Source organism: Bidens hawaiensis, unplaced genomic scaffold (assembly GCF_021521415.1).
Source record: "Bidens hawaiensis isolate Kalapana, Puna unplaced genomic scaffold, B.hawaiensis_p1.1 tig00000702_1, whole genome shotgun sequence".
In the NCBI taxonomy this organism is placed as follows: domain Eukaryota; kingdom Viridiplantae; phylum Streptophyta; class Magnoliopsida; order Asterales; family Asteraceae; genus Bidens; species Bidens hawaiensis.
Genome location: NW_027491042.1, coordinates 1,530,769 through 1,549,086, shown reverse-complemented (window position 1 = coordinate 1,549,086; position 18,318 = coordinate 1,530,769). Strand labels below are relative to the sequence as shown.

Genomic DNA, 18,318 nt, shown 5'->3' with positions numbered 1-18,318 from the left:
TCTGCTACTTTTTATTTTCAACACAAACCACTTAAAAGTAGATTATTATGTCCCTGGATAATCATGCCTAAATGTATGCTATAATTTATCTGTTGAAAAATTTTAAACTAAAACGTGTCATAACTTACTTTCTTCACAGTAAACATGAGAGTGCTCGTCACCATTTACATAATCATAGTTATTGATGTAAACCGCGCACCATATAAGTGAAAAAACCAAGTATAAAGTTGCATTATACCATGATATTTCTTGACTTTATATATGTGGTCAACTATTTTGGCATTATTGACATAAATTTGGAATTGGTGCCAAGTGTGAGATGCACTTTCATTAGCATGTTCACATTGCACTCAATTCATACTTGTATCTGCACGGTTTCTATAAAGTTGCAGATGCCTTAAGGACCACTTCAAAATGAACAAATTTGATGATAGCATGTGGCCTTTCCATGTAGATTATCATTGTTATTTTTGTAATGCTTCCACTTTTAGATGGATATATATGATGACTTTAAGAAGCAAATGATTTCTTTTTTCCCAGTGAATTAAGAAATTAATTCACCTTTCAACACCAAAGAACCAAGAGACTCAAAACAAAATTAAAACAAGATTTGAACACAAAACAATCATCAACGAATATGATTAACAATCTTTAGCACAATATATATTTAAACAATCAAATTGTAGCTTGTGACACTTTAGATTATATTACAAAACTACCTAGACGTTTGAAACAAATAACACAAAAATTGCTGTACAATACCATCTCAACACACTACTAGACACATGTAAATATTATCCGATAACTTAAAAAGTAATCGGTAAGAACGGTATGATAGCGAATTACCACCAACTCAAGTACTGTTATATATATATCATTATTGCTGCTCTCTTTCGGGCATCGCATTAAATGCACGTGCTAATCTAGTAACAAAAAACTATAGTAAAACAGGCACCGTAGACAAGAGGCCCATTGATGCACTATTGAAGGAATATACAAGTAAAACAGAATGGGAAAAGGGTAAGGCACAACTTAATAAAAGGAAGATTATGAAGATGACAGACAGAGACTTATTAAGTGCTAAAATGCACCAGGGGCGCACTAACACACAAGTCCAAAGTATTAAAAAAAAAAAAGCACACAATTAATAAGTATATAGAAATGAAAACAAAGCAGCATAGCATGCCTATGGAAAACAGCCCCTCCCACTTCTACACTCCACCTCATCATTACATTCAAGAAATATGGTTGGTTCCCACATCAAATCCACCCACAAACCTCTTCAAACATAAATATTGTTAAACAACAATATTATTCTTTCCAGGGTTTTCTAAAAGATTCAAGCTTTAATAATCTTTTGATATATATTTTCTTTAAGTGGTTTGTGTTTCTTTTTGTGGTTGAGTGAAAGAAAACAAGCAAGAAAGAAAGATTGTGGTGTTCTTGATGGGTAGCTGCTGGTGTAAATGGAAACCCTCTATTTATAGAGTCTCATCCAACGCAAAGTCAGGTCGGTTTTATGATTAAATTCTTGATTTTGATCTTTATTTATGCGGTTAAAAACATTGTATTCTTGTTCTTCTGTAACTTGATGTTTGATAATATGCAATTTGTAACAGATTGTAGCTAGGTAGGTTTTCTTTTCTTTTTTGACCACTTGCCAAAAACATTTACTTTGAGTTGATGGTTTGTTAAAAAGGTGACCATCACTCAAGAGTAAGAACTTTTTATATTTTGTTGGGAAAGTTGTTTTATTTTTTTACAGAAGAGATTGAGTAACATAGCACCTAGGGATCTTTCTAGGTATGTACTCCTGATTTGGTTTCTTTAATCCTTTTGAAAAGAAAGAGAAAAGGTGGCGTTTCTGGATATGCTTAAATCCACGTATGTATATTTAAATATTTTACGACAAACTATGATCATACTTTTAAATAAACCTGTAAACCACTTAGGGGAGATGAGGCGTCTGCAGGTACCCATATTCGGGTATGGTACCCATGCAGTAAACACCGTTGCCGCCTGTATAATCTCGTTTTTGGGTACCATAAATCGGGTTCAACTAGTCGAGAAAATAAGTAGGGGAGAAAGAGATATATATGATGTGTTTGAGGGGGTTAAATTCAATAATAATAATAATAATAATAATAATAATAAAAAAGAAAATCCACCAAATAGCCTGTATTTATTAACTTTTTCTAGAAATAGCTTAGGTTTTTAAAAAAAAAATCCTCAAAATAGCTTATTTTTTATGTCGGATCCGACAGATATAAGCACTGATCCGACGAATTAGTATAGCTATTTATAGGTCCACAAATTCCGTCGGATCCGACTGAAAATAGGTTATTTTGGGGATTTTTTGAAAACATGGGCTATTTCTAGAAAAAGTTGGTCAAAAGTAGAATAATGTTGAAGACATAGAATTTTTTGAAAGGGAAAATTCCCTAAATGACCCTAAAAAAGAAAGAGAAAAAAAAAGATCCTATTTCACTCAAGATTCCCAAAACAATCCAAAAATATGTACTGAGGCGACATCTTGGAGAAATAAACGACGGTATTTGTTAACCAAACAAAAGCTGACACGTGTAAAGATTCTGACACACCAGACGAGATTTTTAAAAATCTCGTCTGTTCCGACCCTTTTTTTAACTTAATTAACTTTTTAAAAAACCGTCTCTCCAGATGGTTTTTTTATGTTTCTCGTCTGTTCCGTACATATTAATTTTTTCTTGAGTTTTGAGCTTTTTTAATTTCGTCTTGGTAGACGCATTTGGATTGAATTTCGTCTTCCAAGTTCATATTCTAAAGTTTCTTATTTGGTGGTTATAAAAGTTTAAATATCGTCTGGACCGATAGGATTTTCCGTATTCCGTCTTGACCGACCATGTATTTTATTATTCCGTCTAATCCGACGGTATTTTTAATTATTTTTAGGTAGACCCCACTTTCCTAATTAAACTATCATTTTTAATTATCAACTTCTTCAAGTATTTGATTCATCTTCATCTCTTCATGTTCTTACTTTTTATCTTCAAGTTCTAGTTAGCTTTCAATTAGTTTTATGGAATTTGATAATATTCATCTCCAAACGTGGAAATTATGTTACCGCCGTAGTACGATCCCAAAAACCCGGGACCCAAATCCGCAACCTCTACTCGATCTCCTCTCTTATACTTCGATCATTTCGCTAAAGTGTAGTTACGAGATTGATGGATTATAGATGGTTATAGATATAAGAAGATGAAGATATAGATAGGAGAATAAAAGAGGATTTTAACTTACAAGATAAGAAACTTTGGAATATGAACTTGGAAGACGAAATTCAATCAAAATGCGTCTACCAAGACGAAATTAAAAAAACTCAAATCTCAAGAAAAAATTAATATGAACGGAACAGACGAGAAACATAAAAAAACCGTTTGGAGAGACGGTTTTTTAAAAAGTTAATTAAGTTAAAAAAAGGGTCGGAACAGACGAGATTTTTAAAAATCTCGTCTGGTGTGTCAGAATCTTTACACGTGTCAGCTTTTGTTTTGTTAACAAATACCGTCGTTTATTTCTCCAAGATGTCGCCTCAGTACATATTTTTGGATTGTTTTGGAAATCTTGAGTGAAATAGGATCTTTTTTTTTCTCTTTCTTCTTTAGGGTCATTTAAGGAATTTCCCCCTTTTGAAATCCCCCCACCCACACACCCGACCCTACCCGACCCATGGCCATAGTAGCGATGGAAGTTTTGATACGAAAGAGGATTACTTGGTCGAGCAGTGGACAGGTTAGTGGGCCTTTAAATGCTAAATCCAAAGCCCAATAACTGGTTAGTGGGCTTTTTACATGTTAAAACCAAAGCACAATTTGTTTAATCTTTTATTTGGTATATATGATTTATTTTCATGTTTTTGATGTTTAATCTTTTTTGTAATGTCTGGTGTAACTGGTCAATGTATTTTATTTATGTTTTCATATTCATTTGAATTATGTAGTTTGTTTTTTTGTTTATTTTTTTATATATTTAACAAAGGTTTAGTTATTGTGTGTGGTTAATTGTTTATTTTTGTGTATTTAAAAGTAGAACAAAGAGGTGTAAATGATATGACAATGTGGGATTTGAAATCTCTACATAGAGGGAAAAAATCTTACCACCACATCATATTCCTTAAGTAAAGAGAGTGCCGCTTAATTATTTATCGTTTAATAATGTGATAAGTAACACTAACACACATACCCATATTTATTTGGTTCTCACATTTTTTTCTTAGGATTTATTTTGTAACAAACTCCATATACGCACACACATTATTCTAAAATCTGTATGTTTAGACACCATAACCTTCTTAACATAACCAAAATCTATATATACAAGTGTGCATGTGTGTATAAAGGTTCAAATACCATTTTTAAGTAGAGAAATGCAACAACCATTCAAGCACTTGTATGTACAGCAACAACCATGTATGAAGTAAAATCTCACCAATAGTAAAGCTATTGGCAAGGTCTACAGATGGTGGGATGTAGACAAACTAAACCTCTATCAAAGAGGATACAAAGATTGCTTAGCTCAATAACTTGGACATGAAAAGTATATTTGAAACATAGGGTATTTCTCATGAAATCTAAACATAATAAAACGAAAAGTACTAAAATTAAGTATTGCTACACAGTCTACACTACCAATAACAGCAAAATGGTGAAAAATATTAGTATTAGCTTCAATAATTAGTATTACCCGTTGTGTTGCCTTTTACCCTCTTTTGTTGTTCCTTGTAAGTGTATTCCCCTCTTATATGTTGGCTTAATATTTGCTAGTTAATATTAGGCTTTAGAACTTTTAATATTTTTACAGTCTCCTTTTGGGCATGATCATTGCTTTAACTAAACTGTTATTATATCTTACTACTGTATATACAAATTTGGTAAGAAGTCACATGGGATCTGAAGTAGACATTTATTTCATTCCATTGCTTGATCTTGGTTTCAGAATTGGCAAAGGATGAAGCTTCAATGGCTAAAAGAAAGGAGGAGCTGAAAAAGTTGCCATCAAATCCCAAAGAAGTAGAAGATCTGCGGCGTAGTTCTGCTACTAATCCGTTAATCGTATTCACCTTTGATGAACTTAGAAAAATGACTGATAACTTTAGACAAGATCACATGCTAGGTGGAGGGGGGTTTGGTAGTGTTTACAAAGGCTTCCTTTATGATGATGTAGAAGAAAGGGTTCCTCCTGTTCCGGTAGCCGTTAAAGTTCATGATGGAGATAACAGTCATCAAGGTCATAGAGAATGGCTGGTGATTACAACTCTCTCTCTCTCTCTCTATGTATATAGATACATTCATATACACATCTATATGCATTTATGCTTTAAGTTAGAGGTGGCAAAACGGGTGGGTTGGACAAACACTATAACAAGTCAAAATGGGAATTAAAATACAAGTTGAAACAGAGGGGGTGCCAACTCCTTTTCATATCTTTTAAAAAATAATTATATAGTAGTATTCTAAATCTTTGAAAGTACGAGTTTATGACGTCGAATGCATTACGACCAGACTTTGGAGTTTGGAAGACTTTGAACTTGTTCGACACAATTGACAAGTCAAAGTTTTAGCTAAGTTCTTTGATTTGACCAGTTTGAGCTAAAACACAACTATACAACCCAACTCCTAAATAGATTGAAATTGTCACCTCTACTTTTGGTATCTCTTTTTCAGTCGATTTTTAGTTGATCATAGATTTTGTGTGCATTATAGGCCGAGGTCATATTTTTGGGGCAACTTTCTCATCCAAATTTAGTGAAACTTATTGGATATTGCTGTGAAGATGAGCACAGAGTTCTCATATACGAGTATATGGCACGTGGTAGTGTGGAAAATAACTTATTTTCGAGTAAGTGTAGTCATTACAAAATTTACTTTTTAACATTCAGAAGAAGTTTAGTGATTACATTGAACTTCATAACACATATTTTAGATGTAAAATGTTATTTTGTTGCAGGAGTGCTACTTCCTCTTCCATGGTCAACTAGAATGAAGATCGCTTTCGGTGCTGCAAAAGGACTTGCTTTCCTCCACGATGCAGAAAAACCTGTCATATATCGAGATTTCAAGACTTCAAATATTTTACTATACCCGGTTAGTTCACGACATCAAACACATTTTACATCAGCATACTTTCGTGGGTCATTTTTATAATAAATTTAATAATTTTCAACATATATTTAACGGACAGGACTACAATGCGAAACTTTCCGACTTTGGTCTAGCTAAAGATGGTCCGGTTGGTGATAAATCTCATGTTTCTACACGCATAATGGGAACATACGGTTATGCAGCACCTGAGTATATTATGACAGGTTTGTTAACATTCCCTAATTCATTTAATCTCCATTAACACAACGATATATTTTTTAACCGTGATAATCCTTTTAAGGAAAATTCAAGAGCCCCACCGATACCATGCTATTAGGTGGGACCATGTGAAGTGCAGCTTATGCTGTGATGTGACCTTCAAGGGGTTAAAATGGGCTGAAACTCCAATTATTACTAAAGGGTTTCTAATTTGCATTTAGAAGAGATCACATGATATTTAATAATCATAATAAGATAACCCGACCAATTTGAATGTAACGACCATGGAAAAAGAGTGTTGGAACGTCTTCTATTGTTTGTAGCAATTACTAGATGTCATATGTTTAAGTGTTTAGAAAGCTATAAATATTTAAGAAATTAATAGTTCAAATTGAACAAAAAAGATGAAAAATGGATTGATATTATGTGAGATAAGTAGAGATATTGGTAAAGAATAAAGATGACTTACTAATGTCAAGGTTGCATTTTAGGCCATTTGAGTCCAAGAAGTGATGTTTATAGCTACGGCGTCGTTCTTCTGGAGCTTCTAACCGGCAGAAAATCATTGGACAAATCAAGACCGGCCCGTGAACAAAACCTTGCAGATTGGGCTCTCCCATTGCTTAAAGAAAAGAAAAGGTTACTAGACATTGCAGATCCTAGGCTAGGTGATTATCCGATTAAAGGGTTCCAAAAGGCAGCCATGCTAGCTTATCATTGCTTGAACCGTAACCCCAAAGCTAGACCACTTATGCGCGATATAGTAGATTCATTGGAACCGTTGCAGATTGCACCCGAGGTTTTGTGTGAAAGAACAACTTTGACTCTGATTGCTGATAAGTGAACACCTAGCGTTTCGAGTTAAGATGCATACTATTTCTCAAACTACTTTTTTTTTGCCTTCAATACATTTTCAAGCTTACCCTTTTAACCCTTCATGGGCAGTTTTAGTGTTCTACACCATATGTCATAGTGTATATGGAAAATGAAGCATCCTGTGCAATGCTACATGTGTTGAAAAGATTTACGAATATAATGTTTTTTTATGATCAATAAACGGGCATACAAATCGAGCCAACTAGCTTCGGATTTTACTTCATTTTTGTCATGAACCAAGCAAAATCAACATACTTAAGTATTAAAACAGAAAAGCATTATAAGAGTTGAGGTTGATCGAGTTTTTAAAAATTTGAGTAGGTTATATATATTGTACGCAAGGATAATCAAGTTTGACTTGATCGAATTTGAAGCTAGTGTTTAGTGCGGTAGTTGGTGGTAGTAATTGGTGTTACTACACAAGAGATGCAATTTTCGAAAAACATGATGAATAATCAAGAAGAAAATGTTATGCATTAGATTAGATTTTAATTAATTGATTCAAAGTTTAAAATTAAGTTCATTCGAAATCACCCATTGCAAGAAGCAAAAGAGAAACCAGACAATATTTTAACAAGCGCATCAAGTTCTTTGAACTCAATGGCAAGGTTTCTTTTTCAAGTGAGTGATAAAGGTTAGAGAGAAAATAACTCAATTAAATATCGTTTTGACGTGTAGATAAGGAGTGAAAATGGTAGTAACTCCCATCTTGATTTTGAATATTTTTCTTAACTTTCATTTGATATGTATATTAGGAGTTGTCACCGGTCCATATGATTAACAAACTATGGGTATGTTTGGTTGGAAGTAATGGAAAAAAGAAAGAATGGAATAAGATAAAAAATGGAATGGACAAGGGAATGAAATTGATCATTATCATTCATTTGTCTTGTTTGGTTAACCTATGAGAATGAAATAAATATTTACTTTATGTTGTTTGGTATTCAAAAAAAATTACAAGAATGAAATATAAATAATAAAAATATTCATATCCCAAAATATATGATCAAGTTCCTCAAGAACAAGCGACTCAAACTCGTAAAAGTAAAATGGGATTCAAGACGCGGACCCAAGTACACATGGGAACTCGGGTCAGAAATGAAGAAAAAGTATCCCTATCTATTTCAATAAATCTCGAGGACGAGATTATTCAAAAGGTGGGGAGGATGTAACACCGCGTCTTTTACCCTTTACAATTAGGGCTTAAAAATACTAACTTAGAAAGAACAGGGACCAAAAGTGTAAATTATGAAAATCTTCTCCCATCGCGGTACACGACAGGGTAACAATCAACCCATCGCGTAGCGCGATGGGCTTGCTGAGTCAGTGGACACGTGTCCAACAGCGTGTTAACATGTGGCACGTTGTGACAGACCACGTGTCACCACCGCATAAGGCGGCGTCTTTTTGCGGCGCCGCGGTACGCGATAGGGCACAAGGAACCCATCGCGTACCGCGATGGGGTCCAAAATCGCCTATAAAAGGGGGGTGACGGGCATGAGCTCCATTCATCCCAAACACACCTCCATTTACACACACTTAACCTCGAAAGGCGTGCCCCATTGCCATAGCAAGCCGACGTGCCATTTTCTCGTATTTCGTGCAAGAAACGAAGTTATAATCAAGTAGCAATCACTTAAGCGAGTAGATCAAGATCCTGCCTTTTTCTTATTATTAATCTAAGCATCCAATCTGAGGTAGGAGTTACGTTTAAGTTATTTTTGCTTAGACTATCAATCGAGGCTATGGCCTTTAACCTTGATCGTATTTTACAAATCATTCACAATCATGTTTTCATAAACGTTACTTCATGATGAAGTAATGTTAAACGAAAGATATATTTTGACTGGCATGTAGTAACTGGAAGAGGGATATCGCTAGTAGTAAGTTTCTTGCCTAAGGAAAAGTAATTCGCATAAATCCCAATCAACCGAGGGACCCGTTTACTTACCTGGAGAAACTTACCAACGTGATAGAACCTATTAGGCCAAAGCATGCTATGTCAAACGTCACATAAAACAAGTGTTTCATTCACAATCAAAGATAAATGATTTCAAGGTTAAGCTTACAATCATAGCTTAACATCATTCAAAACATTCATACGAGCCTATTTATGTATAGGTTAATATCATTCACAATCACTCAATCAATCAGTTAAGGTTTTCAACACCGACGGTACAGGTGAATACGTTAACCTTTTTAATCAGTCAAAACATATTTATACTCAATGAGACGAACGGGCGTTTGTCTTAACGAGTCAATCAATGTCTACATGAGATAAAGAAATCTCTAAAACGTTATAATACAAAGTAGAGAATAATATCAACTCAGACCGAATACGCATGTGTATGGATCCAAACATAACTGTTAAAGCTCAAATCAATCAATCAAAGGCAATGAAGCCACGAGCTTAAACGGTCATGACCAGTTCTCAGTTCAGGGCCGTTTGGCTCGGGGAATACCGTTGTGTGTGTAGGGCAGTGGTACATATACCGGAAGTAGAAATACTTCCGCTGAGGTTGTCAAGAAAACTACATTTGTATTATAATGTCATTCAAATGTTTTATCGAGTCATACGTGTTCACCAGCATATAGCTGACGTATTTTTCCAACCTATTGCAGGTAATTAAGCATTAGTAGCACTAGCAAGGATTGGAGTCTTTTGAAGATAGAAGCGCGTACAAGATGGCTCCGTTTTGATAACTAAAATCCTTGTAATATGAAACATATGTTTTGTAAACTGATACTCGGGTATTTAATTCCCGAGTAAAATTTTCAATGTAAATTAATATTATATTCAACCTAAAGTCTTCCGCTAAAATTAAACCATAAACTCTGATATATTTACAAAACAGGTACCAACTTGTGGTCACACGCCTAGGCCCTAAACCGGGGTGTGACAGGTTGGTATCAGAGCCATCGGTTTCAGCGAATTAGGTATTAAACATTAGTACCTAGGCTTTAACCACTATTATGATTATTATTATTATTCATAGGGATAAGATAGGATTGGTAACCTCCTATCCCTAATCTAACTAAATGCAGATGTCTTATATTAACTACTTTGGCCGTAGACACCGAGTAGCCATTCGATCAATACCGACAATCAATCACGAACCATCCGATATGGAAAGTAGCAATAGTTATTATACTAGCTTTTTCAGTCACAATCAACCAATCAATCCAGTGTTACCGTATGGGAGCCAACCCGTGTATCTCCCAGGCAGTCAACAATGTCCAATCGAAATCTCTGATAATACCGAGGACTACATTCCCCAGTATTACCCCTCCGACATTCCAACATACCATCCTTCCGAGAAACATGAAGTGCAAAGCAATATCAAGCAGGAAACTGAATCAGAGTCATCAAGCTGGATGAATTATCACTCTGATCAAAGGAGATGGCAATTTGGATCACCACCATTGAACTATCAATACGAGACCCCGCCAGCATCTGCAGAACCCAGTCATAAACCAAAAATGAGGGTGAGCATGCCATACAAAAAGAGACTTAACTCATCACCAATCAAGAATCCTTATAAATCGGAGGAGGATCCTGAAGAAGAGGAGGAAGAAGAAAACGAGAGTCCTTACTTTCCTCTATATTTAGGACCAAGACCTTCGATTTCACAACAAGCTAAGGAGATTCGTGAGGAAGCAAATCTTATCGAGGAATTTTATACTACCAATATTCCCGATGAAGAAATGCACGCATACGTTGCGAAACCGCATCTTTATCCACAAGAAAATGCATATCTCTTTCCAGCTGCATCTGCACCAACGGGATATCCGAACCCGCCAAACTCGGTGATGGATGAGCTGAGGAATGAGGTTGTGGATAAGAAGAAACTGGGAAGGAAAATTGTTAAGAAATGTGACAAGATGAAAAATCTTGTTAAGAAATGGATTAAGGATTAGAAATCGTAGTTTTGTACTGTTGTAGTTGTTGTAATCCTTTTTCTTGTAAGATAAATAATGTAATATAAAGTGTGTCCTTCCTAAATCTTGTTTTATTCATGTAACAGCATGTCTAAAGCAAACAGTAATCCAGAAATTCAAGTAAACAATAAAGGGAAGAAAATTGAAGAAATTTTGCAAGAAAAAGCTACCGCGGAAGATATACAAGCTATACCTCAAAATTATGTGCTTGGTATCCGCGACTTAATAAAAGAAGCTGTGAAGCCGATTTATGAAATATTGAAAAATGATCCTAGCCATTCCGCTTCTCAATCTAATAAAAGAACAAGTCAAAGTAGAAGTGAAACCGCTACTTCAAAAAGAGAATCCAAGAAAGAATCGGAAAAGAAGGAGAGTAAGAAAAAGGAAACCGAAAGAAAGAAAGAAGTGAGTGATGAAAGCTCGACTGCTGAAAACGAGCTCCGTAAGAAAACAAAGAAACTCAAAATACACGAAGGTTGTGATTTCAAGGTGTTCAAAGTGTATAAGCCCAAGGAATTTCACGGAGAGGCGTGATAAATACCCTCCGATGGTTGGAGGAAATAGAATCAATCGTGCTAATAAGCAAGTGCACCTAGAGAGAAAAGGTTCAATATACCTCCCAGATGTTCAAGGGGGAGGCGTTGGAATGGTGGAATACCCTGATCGGAATCAAGGGTAGAGAGAATCTGTATAATTTGGATTGGGAAACATTCAAGGCAATGATATTGAAAAAGTTTTGCCCAATAAATGAGATGGATCAGATTCAAACGAAGTTATGGAATCATAAGGTGGTAGGAACAAACCTCAAGGAATATAACACCAAGTTCCTTGAGTACTGCAGAATTGTGCCTCATCTAGCAACTCCTGAAATCAACAAAGTGACACGATACATCTACGGGTTACCAATCGAAATCATTGATTATGTTCGTTCACATATGCCATCTACCACAGAATCTGCCATAGAGTTGGCTGGATATTTGATGGACGGAATGTTGAGGAACCGAGATGAGAAAAAGAAGGGTGATGGAAAGACTAGTGTGGGAGGAAAGATAAAGAAGACGGAGAAGAAAAGATAAGGGGGATTTTTGTATAGTCGCCCCATTTGCAAGTCATGCGGAAGGAGACATTTCGGCAGATGTCTTCGACCAACTAACACTGTTGTATGTGGATTTTGCAAGAAACCAGGACACTCGGAAGCGGATTGTAGGAAGAAGACCGGGGTATGTTTTGAGTATGGTGAGAAGGGAAACTATAGTACTGAGTGCCCACAGAAAAAGCAAATGACAAATGCAGTAGGTGCAAGTGGCAGCGGTGCGAAGACCGATATCAAGAAAGGAAACGCTCGTGTCTTTATGTTAGACACTCAAAAGGCAGCTGACATACCGGATGTGATCACCGGTACGTTTCCTATAAATAATGTTTATGCTTGGGTTTTATTTGACTCGGGTGCAAACCAAAGCTTTATAGATTATAAATTTTGTAGTCTATTAAATGAGCCCTTAGTTAAACTAAATAAACATTATGAAGTAGAAACCGCTGATGGAAGTATAAGTAGAATAACTGAAGCTTTAGATAATGCCAAAATTTCTCTAGCCAATCACGTCATACATGTACGATTGTTACCCATGACATTGGCAGGTTTTGATGTAGTATTAGGTATGGACCGGTTATCGTTTAATCAGGCCTGTATCCTATGTAATGATAGAGTTATCGACATTCGAATACCTAATAACAAAACCATTCGTATAACCGGAGATAAGGAAGGAGGAAAAGTAGGAATCATTTCCAAGATCAAAGCAAGTCATTACATAGGAAAGGGATGCCTCGCATTCATGGCCTATGTAACCAAGGAACCTGAACCAAAGAAGATGGAGGAGATGCCAATCGTGTCCGAATTTCAAGATGTCTTTCCTAATGAATTACCAGGAGCCCCGCCTAATAGAGAAGTAGAATTTAAGATCGACCTTATGCCGGGAACTTCACCAATTGCCAAATCACCTTATCGCCTAGCGCCTACGGAAATGAAGGAATTAAAGAAACAGTTGGATGAGCTTTTAGAGAAAGGATTCATACGACCAAGTACGTCACCGTGGGGAGCTCCAATTTTATTTGTAAAGAAGAAAGACGGATCAATGAGGATGTGTATAGATTACCGAGAGCTAAACAAGGTCACGATCAAGAACAAGTATCCACTACCAAGAATCGACGACTTGTTTGACCAGCTCCAAGGAGCAAGTTGTTTTTCCAAGATTGACCTAAGGTCGGGTTACCATCAATTGAAGGTGCAAGAAGAAGATATACCTACAACAACCTTTAGAACCCGATATGGACATTATGAGTTCACCGTGATGCCTTTTGGACTCACTAATGCTCCAGCAGCTTTCATGGACATGATGAATCGGATTTTCAAACCATACTTAGATAAGTTTGTTATTGTTTTCATCGATGGCATTCTTGTTTACTCAAAATCCAAAGACGATCATCAAGTTCACCTTAAGATTATACTTGAAACCCTAAGGAATGAAAAATTGTACGCCAAATTCTCAAAGTATGAATTTTGGTTGTCCGAAGTACAATTTCTTGGTCATGTTATAAATGAAAAGGGTATTCAAGTAGACCCAGCAAAGATCGAAGCTATAACTAAGTGGGAGAAACCCAAGACACCGACTCAAGTCCGAAGTTTTCTAGGCTTAGCCGGATATTATCAACGATTCATTCAAGACTTCTCCCGAATAGCTATCCCATTAACTTCACTCACAAGAAAGCCAATTAAGTTTGAATGGGGACCGAAGCAAGAGGAAGCATTCGAAACACTCAAACAAAAGTTAACGAACGCACCTATTCTGGCTTTACCTGAAGGATTGGAAAACTTTACCATATACTGTGATGCTTCGCACACAGGAATGAGATGTGTTTTAATGCAAGGAAAGAAAGTGATTGCTTATGCTTCGAGACAATTGAAAGTTCATGAAAAGAATTACACCACGCATGACCTTGAATTAGGTGCTATAATATTCGCGTTAAAATTATGGCGACATTACTTGTACGGTGTAAGGTTCACAGTATACACTGACCACAAAAGCTTGAAGCATATATTCGATCAAAAGGAGTTGAATATGAGACAAAGGCGTTGGATGGAAACACTTAATGACTACGACTGTGAGATCGTATACCATGAAGGAAAAGCCAACGTTGTGGTTGACGCTTTAAGTAGGAAAGAACATGAAAAACCAAAGAGAGTTCGAGCTCTTAAATTGAAACTTAAAGTTGATTTAGCCTGCCAAATTAGAGAGACTCAGAAGTTGGCACTGGAAGAAGGGAACATTAAAGCCGAAAAAGAGAACGGCACAATTGATCAATTGATTAAAGGAAGTGATGAAATACTTAGACTCGGTACAAGGATTTAGGTACCGATGGTCGGAAGTTTAAGGGATAAGATTCTCGAAGAAGCACACAAGTCAAAATACACGATGCATCCGGGTAGCGACAAGATGTGTCACAATATAAAAGACGATTACTGGTGGATCGGAATGAAGAAAGACATTGCTTTGTATGTAGCTAAATGTCTAACGTGTTCCAAAGTGAAAGCTGAACACCAAAAGCCGTTAGGACTACTACAACAACCCGAAATTCCAATATAGAATTGGGATATGATAACTATGGATTTCATTATGAAGTTACCTAAAACTTTACGCCAAAATGATGCAATCTGGGTTATTGTAGATAGACTTACCAAGTCTGCTCATTTCATTCCAATCCAAGAAACATTCAGCATGGATAAGTTAGCACACTTATATGTCGAAAACATTGTATCCTTACATGGTGTGCCGCTATCCATCATATCCGACAGAGATAGTCGTTTTACTTCAAATTTTTTGTCAAGCTTTCAAAAAGGTATGGGGACTCGATTAAACTTAAGTACTGCATACCATCCCCAAACTGATGGCCAAAGTGAACGTACAATTCAAACCTTGGAAGATATGCTTCGTGCTTGTGTTATCGACTTAGGAGGAAGTTGGGACACTCATCTCGCGCTGATGGAATTCTCGTACAACAATAGTTATCATACTAGTATCCAAGCAGCACCATTTGAAGCATTGTATGGTCGTAAGTGTAGGACGCCTGTATGCTGGTCAGAAACAGGTGATAGTCAGTTGTCAGGACCTGAAACCGTTCAAAGAACCACTGATCAAGTTATACAAATCCGTGAACGATTGAAAACGGCAAGAGATAGACAAAAGAGTTATGCGGACATTCGCCGCAAGCCATTAGAATTAAAAGAAGGTGACAAAGTGTTATTGAAAGTATCACCTTGGAAAGGAGTAGTAAGATTTGGAAAGAAAGGAAATCTGAGTCCACGATTCGTTGGACCATTCAAGATACTCGAAAGAATCGAACCAGTTGCTTACCGACTAGAGTTACCCGATGAGATGAAGGGTATTCACGATGTGTTTCACATATCCAATCTTCACAAGTGTTTAGCCGATGAAACTCTTGCTATGCCATTAAAAGATGTTAAGATCAATGAAAAGCTTAAATTTGTGGAAAAACCAATTCAAATCAAAGATAGTATGATCAAGTTCCTCAAGAACAAGCGACTCAAACTCGTAAAAGTAAAATGGGATTCAAGACGCAGACCCAAGTACACATGGGAACTCGAGTCAGAAATGAAGAAAAAGTATCCCTATCTATTTCAATAAATCTCGAGGACGAGATTATTCAAAAGGTGGGGAGGATGTAACACCGCGTCTTTTACCCTTTACAATTAGGGCTTAAAAATACTAACTTAGAAAGAACAGGGACCAAAAGTGTAAATTATGAAAATCTTCTCCCATCGCGGTACACGACAGGGTAACAATCAACCCATCGCGTAGCGCGATGGGCTTGCTGAGTCAGTGGACACGTGTCCAACAGCGTGTCAACATGTGGCACGTTGTGACAGGCCACGTGTCACCACCGCATAAGGCGGCGTCTTTTTGCGGCGCCGCGGTACGCGATAGGGCACAAGGAACCCATCGTGTACCGCGATGGGGTCCAAAATCGCCTATAAAAGGGGGGTGACGGGCATGAGCTCTATTCATCCCAAACACACCTCCATTTACACACACTTAACCTCGAAAGGCGTGCCCCATTGCCATAGCAAGCCGACGTGCCATTTTCTCGTATTTCGTGCAAGAAACGAAGTTATAATCAAGTAGCAATCACTTAAGCGAGTAGATCAAGATCCTGCCTTTTTCTTATTATTAATCTAAGCATCCAATCTGAGGTAGGAGTTACGTTTAAGTTATTTTTGCTTAGACTATCAATCGAGGCTATAGCCTTTAACCTTGATCGTATTTTACAAATCATTCACAATCATGTTTTCATAAACGTTACTTCATGATGAAGTAATGTTAAACGAAAGATATATTTTGATGGGCATGTAGTAACTGGAAGGGGGATATCGCTAGTAGTAAGTTTCTTGCCTAAGGAAAAGTAATTCGCATAAATCCCAATCAACCGAGGGACCCGTTTACTTACCTGGAGAAACTTACCAACGTGATAGAACCTATTAGGCCAAAGCATGCTATGTCAAACGTCACATAAAACAAGTGTTTCATTCACAATCAAAGATAAATGATTTCAAGGTTAAGCTTACAATCATAGCTTAACATCATTCAAAACATTCATACGAACCTATTTATGTATAGGTTAATATCATTCACAATCACTCAATCAATCAGTTAAGGTTTTCAACACCGACGGTACAGGTGAATACGTTAACCTTTTTAATCAGTCAAAACATATTTATACTCAATGAGACGAACGGGCGTTTGTCTTAACGAGTCAATCAATGTCTACATGAGATAAAGAAATCTCTAAAACGTTATAATACAAAGTAGAGAATAATATCAACTCAGACCGAATACGCATGTGTATGGATCCAAACATAACTGTTAAAGCTCAAATCAATCAATCAAAGGCAATGAAGCCACGAGCTTAAACGGTCATGACCAGTTCTCAGTTCAGGGCCGTTTGGCTCGGGGAATACCGTTGTGTGTGTAGGGAAGTGGTACATATACCGGAAGTAGATATACTTCCGCTGAGGTTGTCAAGAAAACTATATTTGTATTATAATGTCATTCAAATGTTTTATCGAGTCATACGTGTTCACCAGCATATAGCTGACGTATTTTTCCAACATTGCAGGTAATTAAGCATTAGTAGCACTAGCAAGGATTGGAGTCTTCGTACAAGATGGCTCCGTTTTTGTTAACTAAAATCCTTGTAATATGAAACATATGTTTTGTAAACTGATACTCGGGTATTTAATTCCCGAGTAAAATTTTCAATGTAAATTAATATTATGTTCAACCTAAAGTCTTCCGCTAAAATTAAACCATAAACTCTGATATATTTACAAAACAGGTACCAACTTGTGGTCACACGCCTAGACCCTAAACCGGGGTGTGACAACAAATACAGAAATATGTGTATTTCATAGCACATCAAGTTTGTTGAATGGAAACATATTAACCCCATTAATTGCATGAGCTGTGGGGTGTGTCTGGCTTAGAAAAGTTGTGATGACTCCAAACCCAGTAGATATTCCAGCATGATTCAGAGAACTTATGTGGTTTCCCAATCTGAGTTTGTCATCCATCTCAAATGACTTGATGATGGATGTCAACTCTGAAAGAGGAGTGATTGGAAGGTTCGTTGTTCTCTTAAGAGTGACCACTCTACTGTTCCGGGTATATGGTAAGGAGTTCAACAACTTGTCATTGATTTCAATTTGATCGTAATCAATTCCTACACTTCTATCTTGGTGATCAAGGTTTTAAACCTATGAATGAGATTTGCAACCGCTTCTCCTTGCACATGGTTAAACATGTTGAACTCACCCTTAAACATGACTTTCCTACTATTCCTCATCTCAGTATTTCCTTAAAACTTGTTCACTAAAGTATCCCATAAGCCTTTAGCAGTGGTGTGATCCCTCATAGTTTGAGCAATCTCTAATGAAAGGCACACACTAAGCACACCATAGCCCTTTTTATAATCATTTAACTTTTTCCTACCGTCATCATCCACGGGCTTAGGAACCTATCCATCAGGAGTAGTAGCCATAGGATTGTAGGGATCAGTCTCAGTGGGTCTAAAAAGAACATAATCAATGATTCTA

General features: G+C 36.7%; 1 protein-coding gene across 2 annotated transcripts; it reads left to right on the top strand.

The window, feature by feature from the left end:
- Positions 1–976: 976 nt before the first annotated feature.
- On the top strand, positions 977–7,741 carry LOC143532917 (putative serine/threonine-protein kinase PBL16). Of its 2 annotated transcripts, none has more exons than XM_077027824.1 (7): positions 977–1,251; positions 1,412–1,510; positions 4,975–5,282; positions 5,742–5,877; positions 5,962–6,122; positions 6,220–6,343; positions 6,830–7,741. In XM_077027824.1, exons 1-7 carry the CDS (start codon positions 1,245–1,247, stop codon positions 7,180–7,182), a joined length of 1,188 nt encoding a protein of 395 aa, XP_076883939.1. In that variant the 5' UTR covers positions 977–1,244; the 3' UTR covers positions 7,183–7,741. The 2 variants fall into 2 exon arrangements, with proteins under 2 accessions (XP_076883939.1, XP_076883945.1); XM_077027830.1 differs by having other exon boundaries at positions 987–1,251; positions 5,986–6,122; positions 6,830–7,738.
- The last annotated feature ends 10,577 nt before the right edge of the window (positions 7,742–18,318 follow it).

What these genes read in the sequence shown, in the direction of transcription:
- LOC143532917 (XM_077027824.1), top strand. An exon ending in CTCATCCAACGCAAAGTCAG is followed by an intron (nt 1,511 to 4,974) that starts GTCGGTTTTATG and finishes TCTTGGTTTCAG; the next exon opens with AATTGGCAAAGGATGAAGCT. An exon ending in ACCTGAGTATATTATGACAG is followed by an intron (nt 6,344 to 6,829) that starts GTTTGTTAACAT and finishes GTTGCATTTTAG; the next exon opens with GCCATTTGAGTCCAAGAAGT.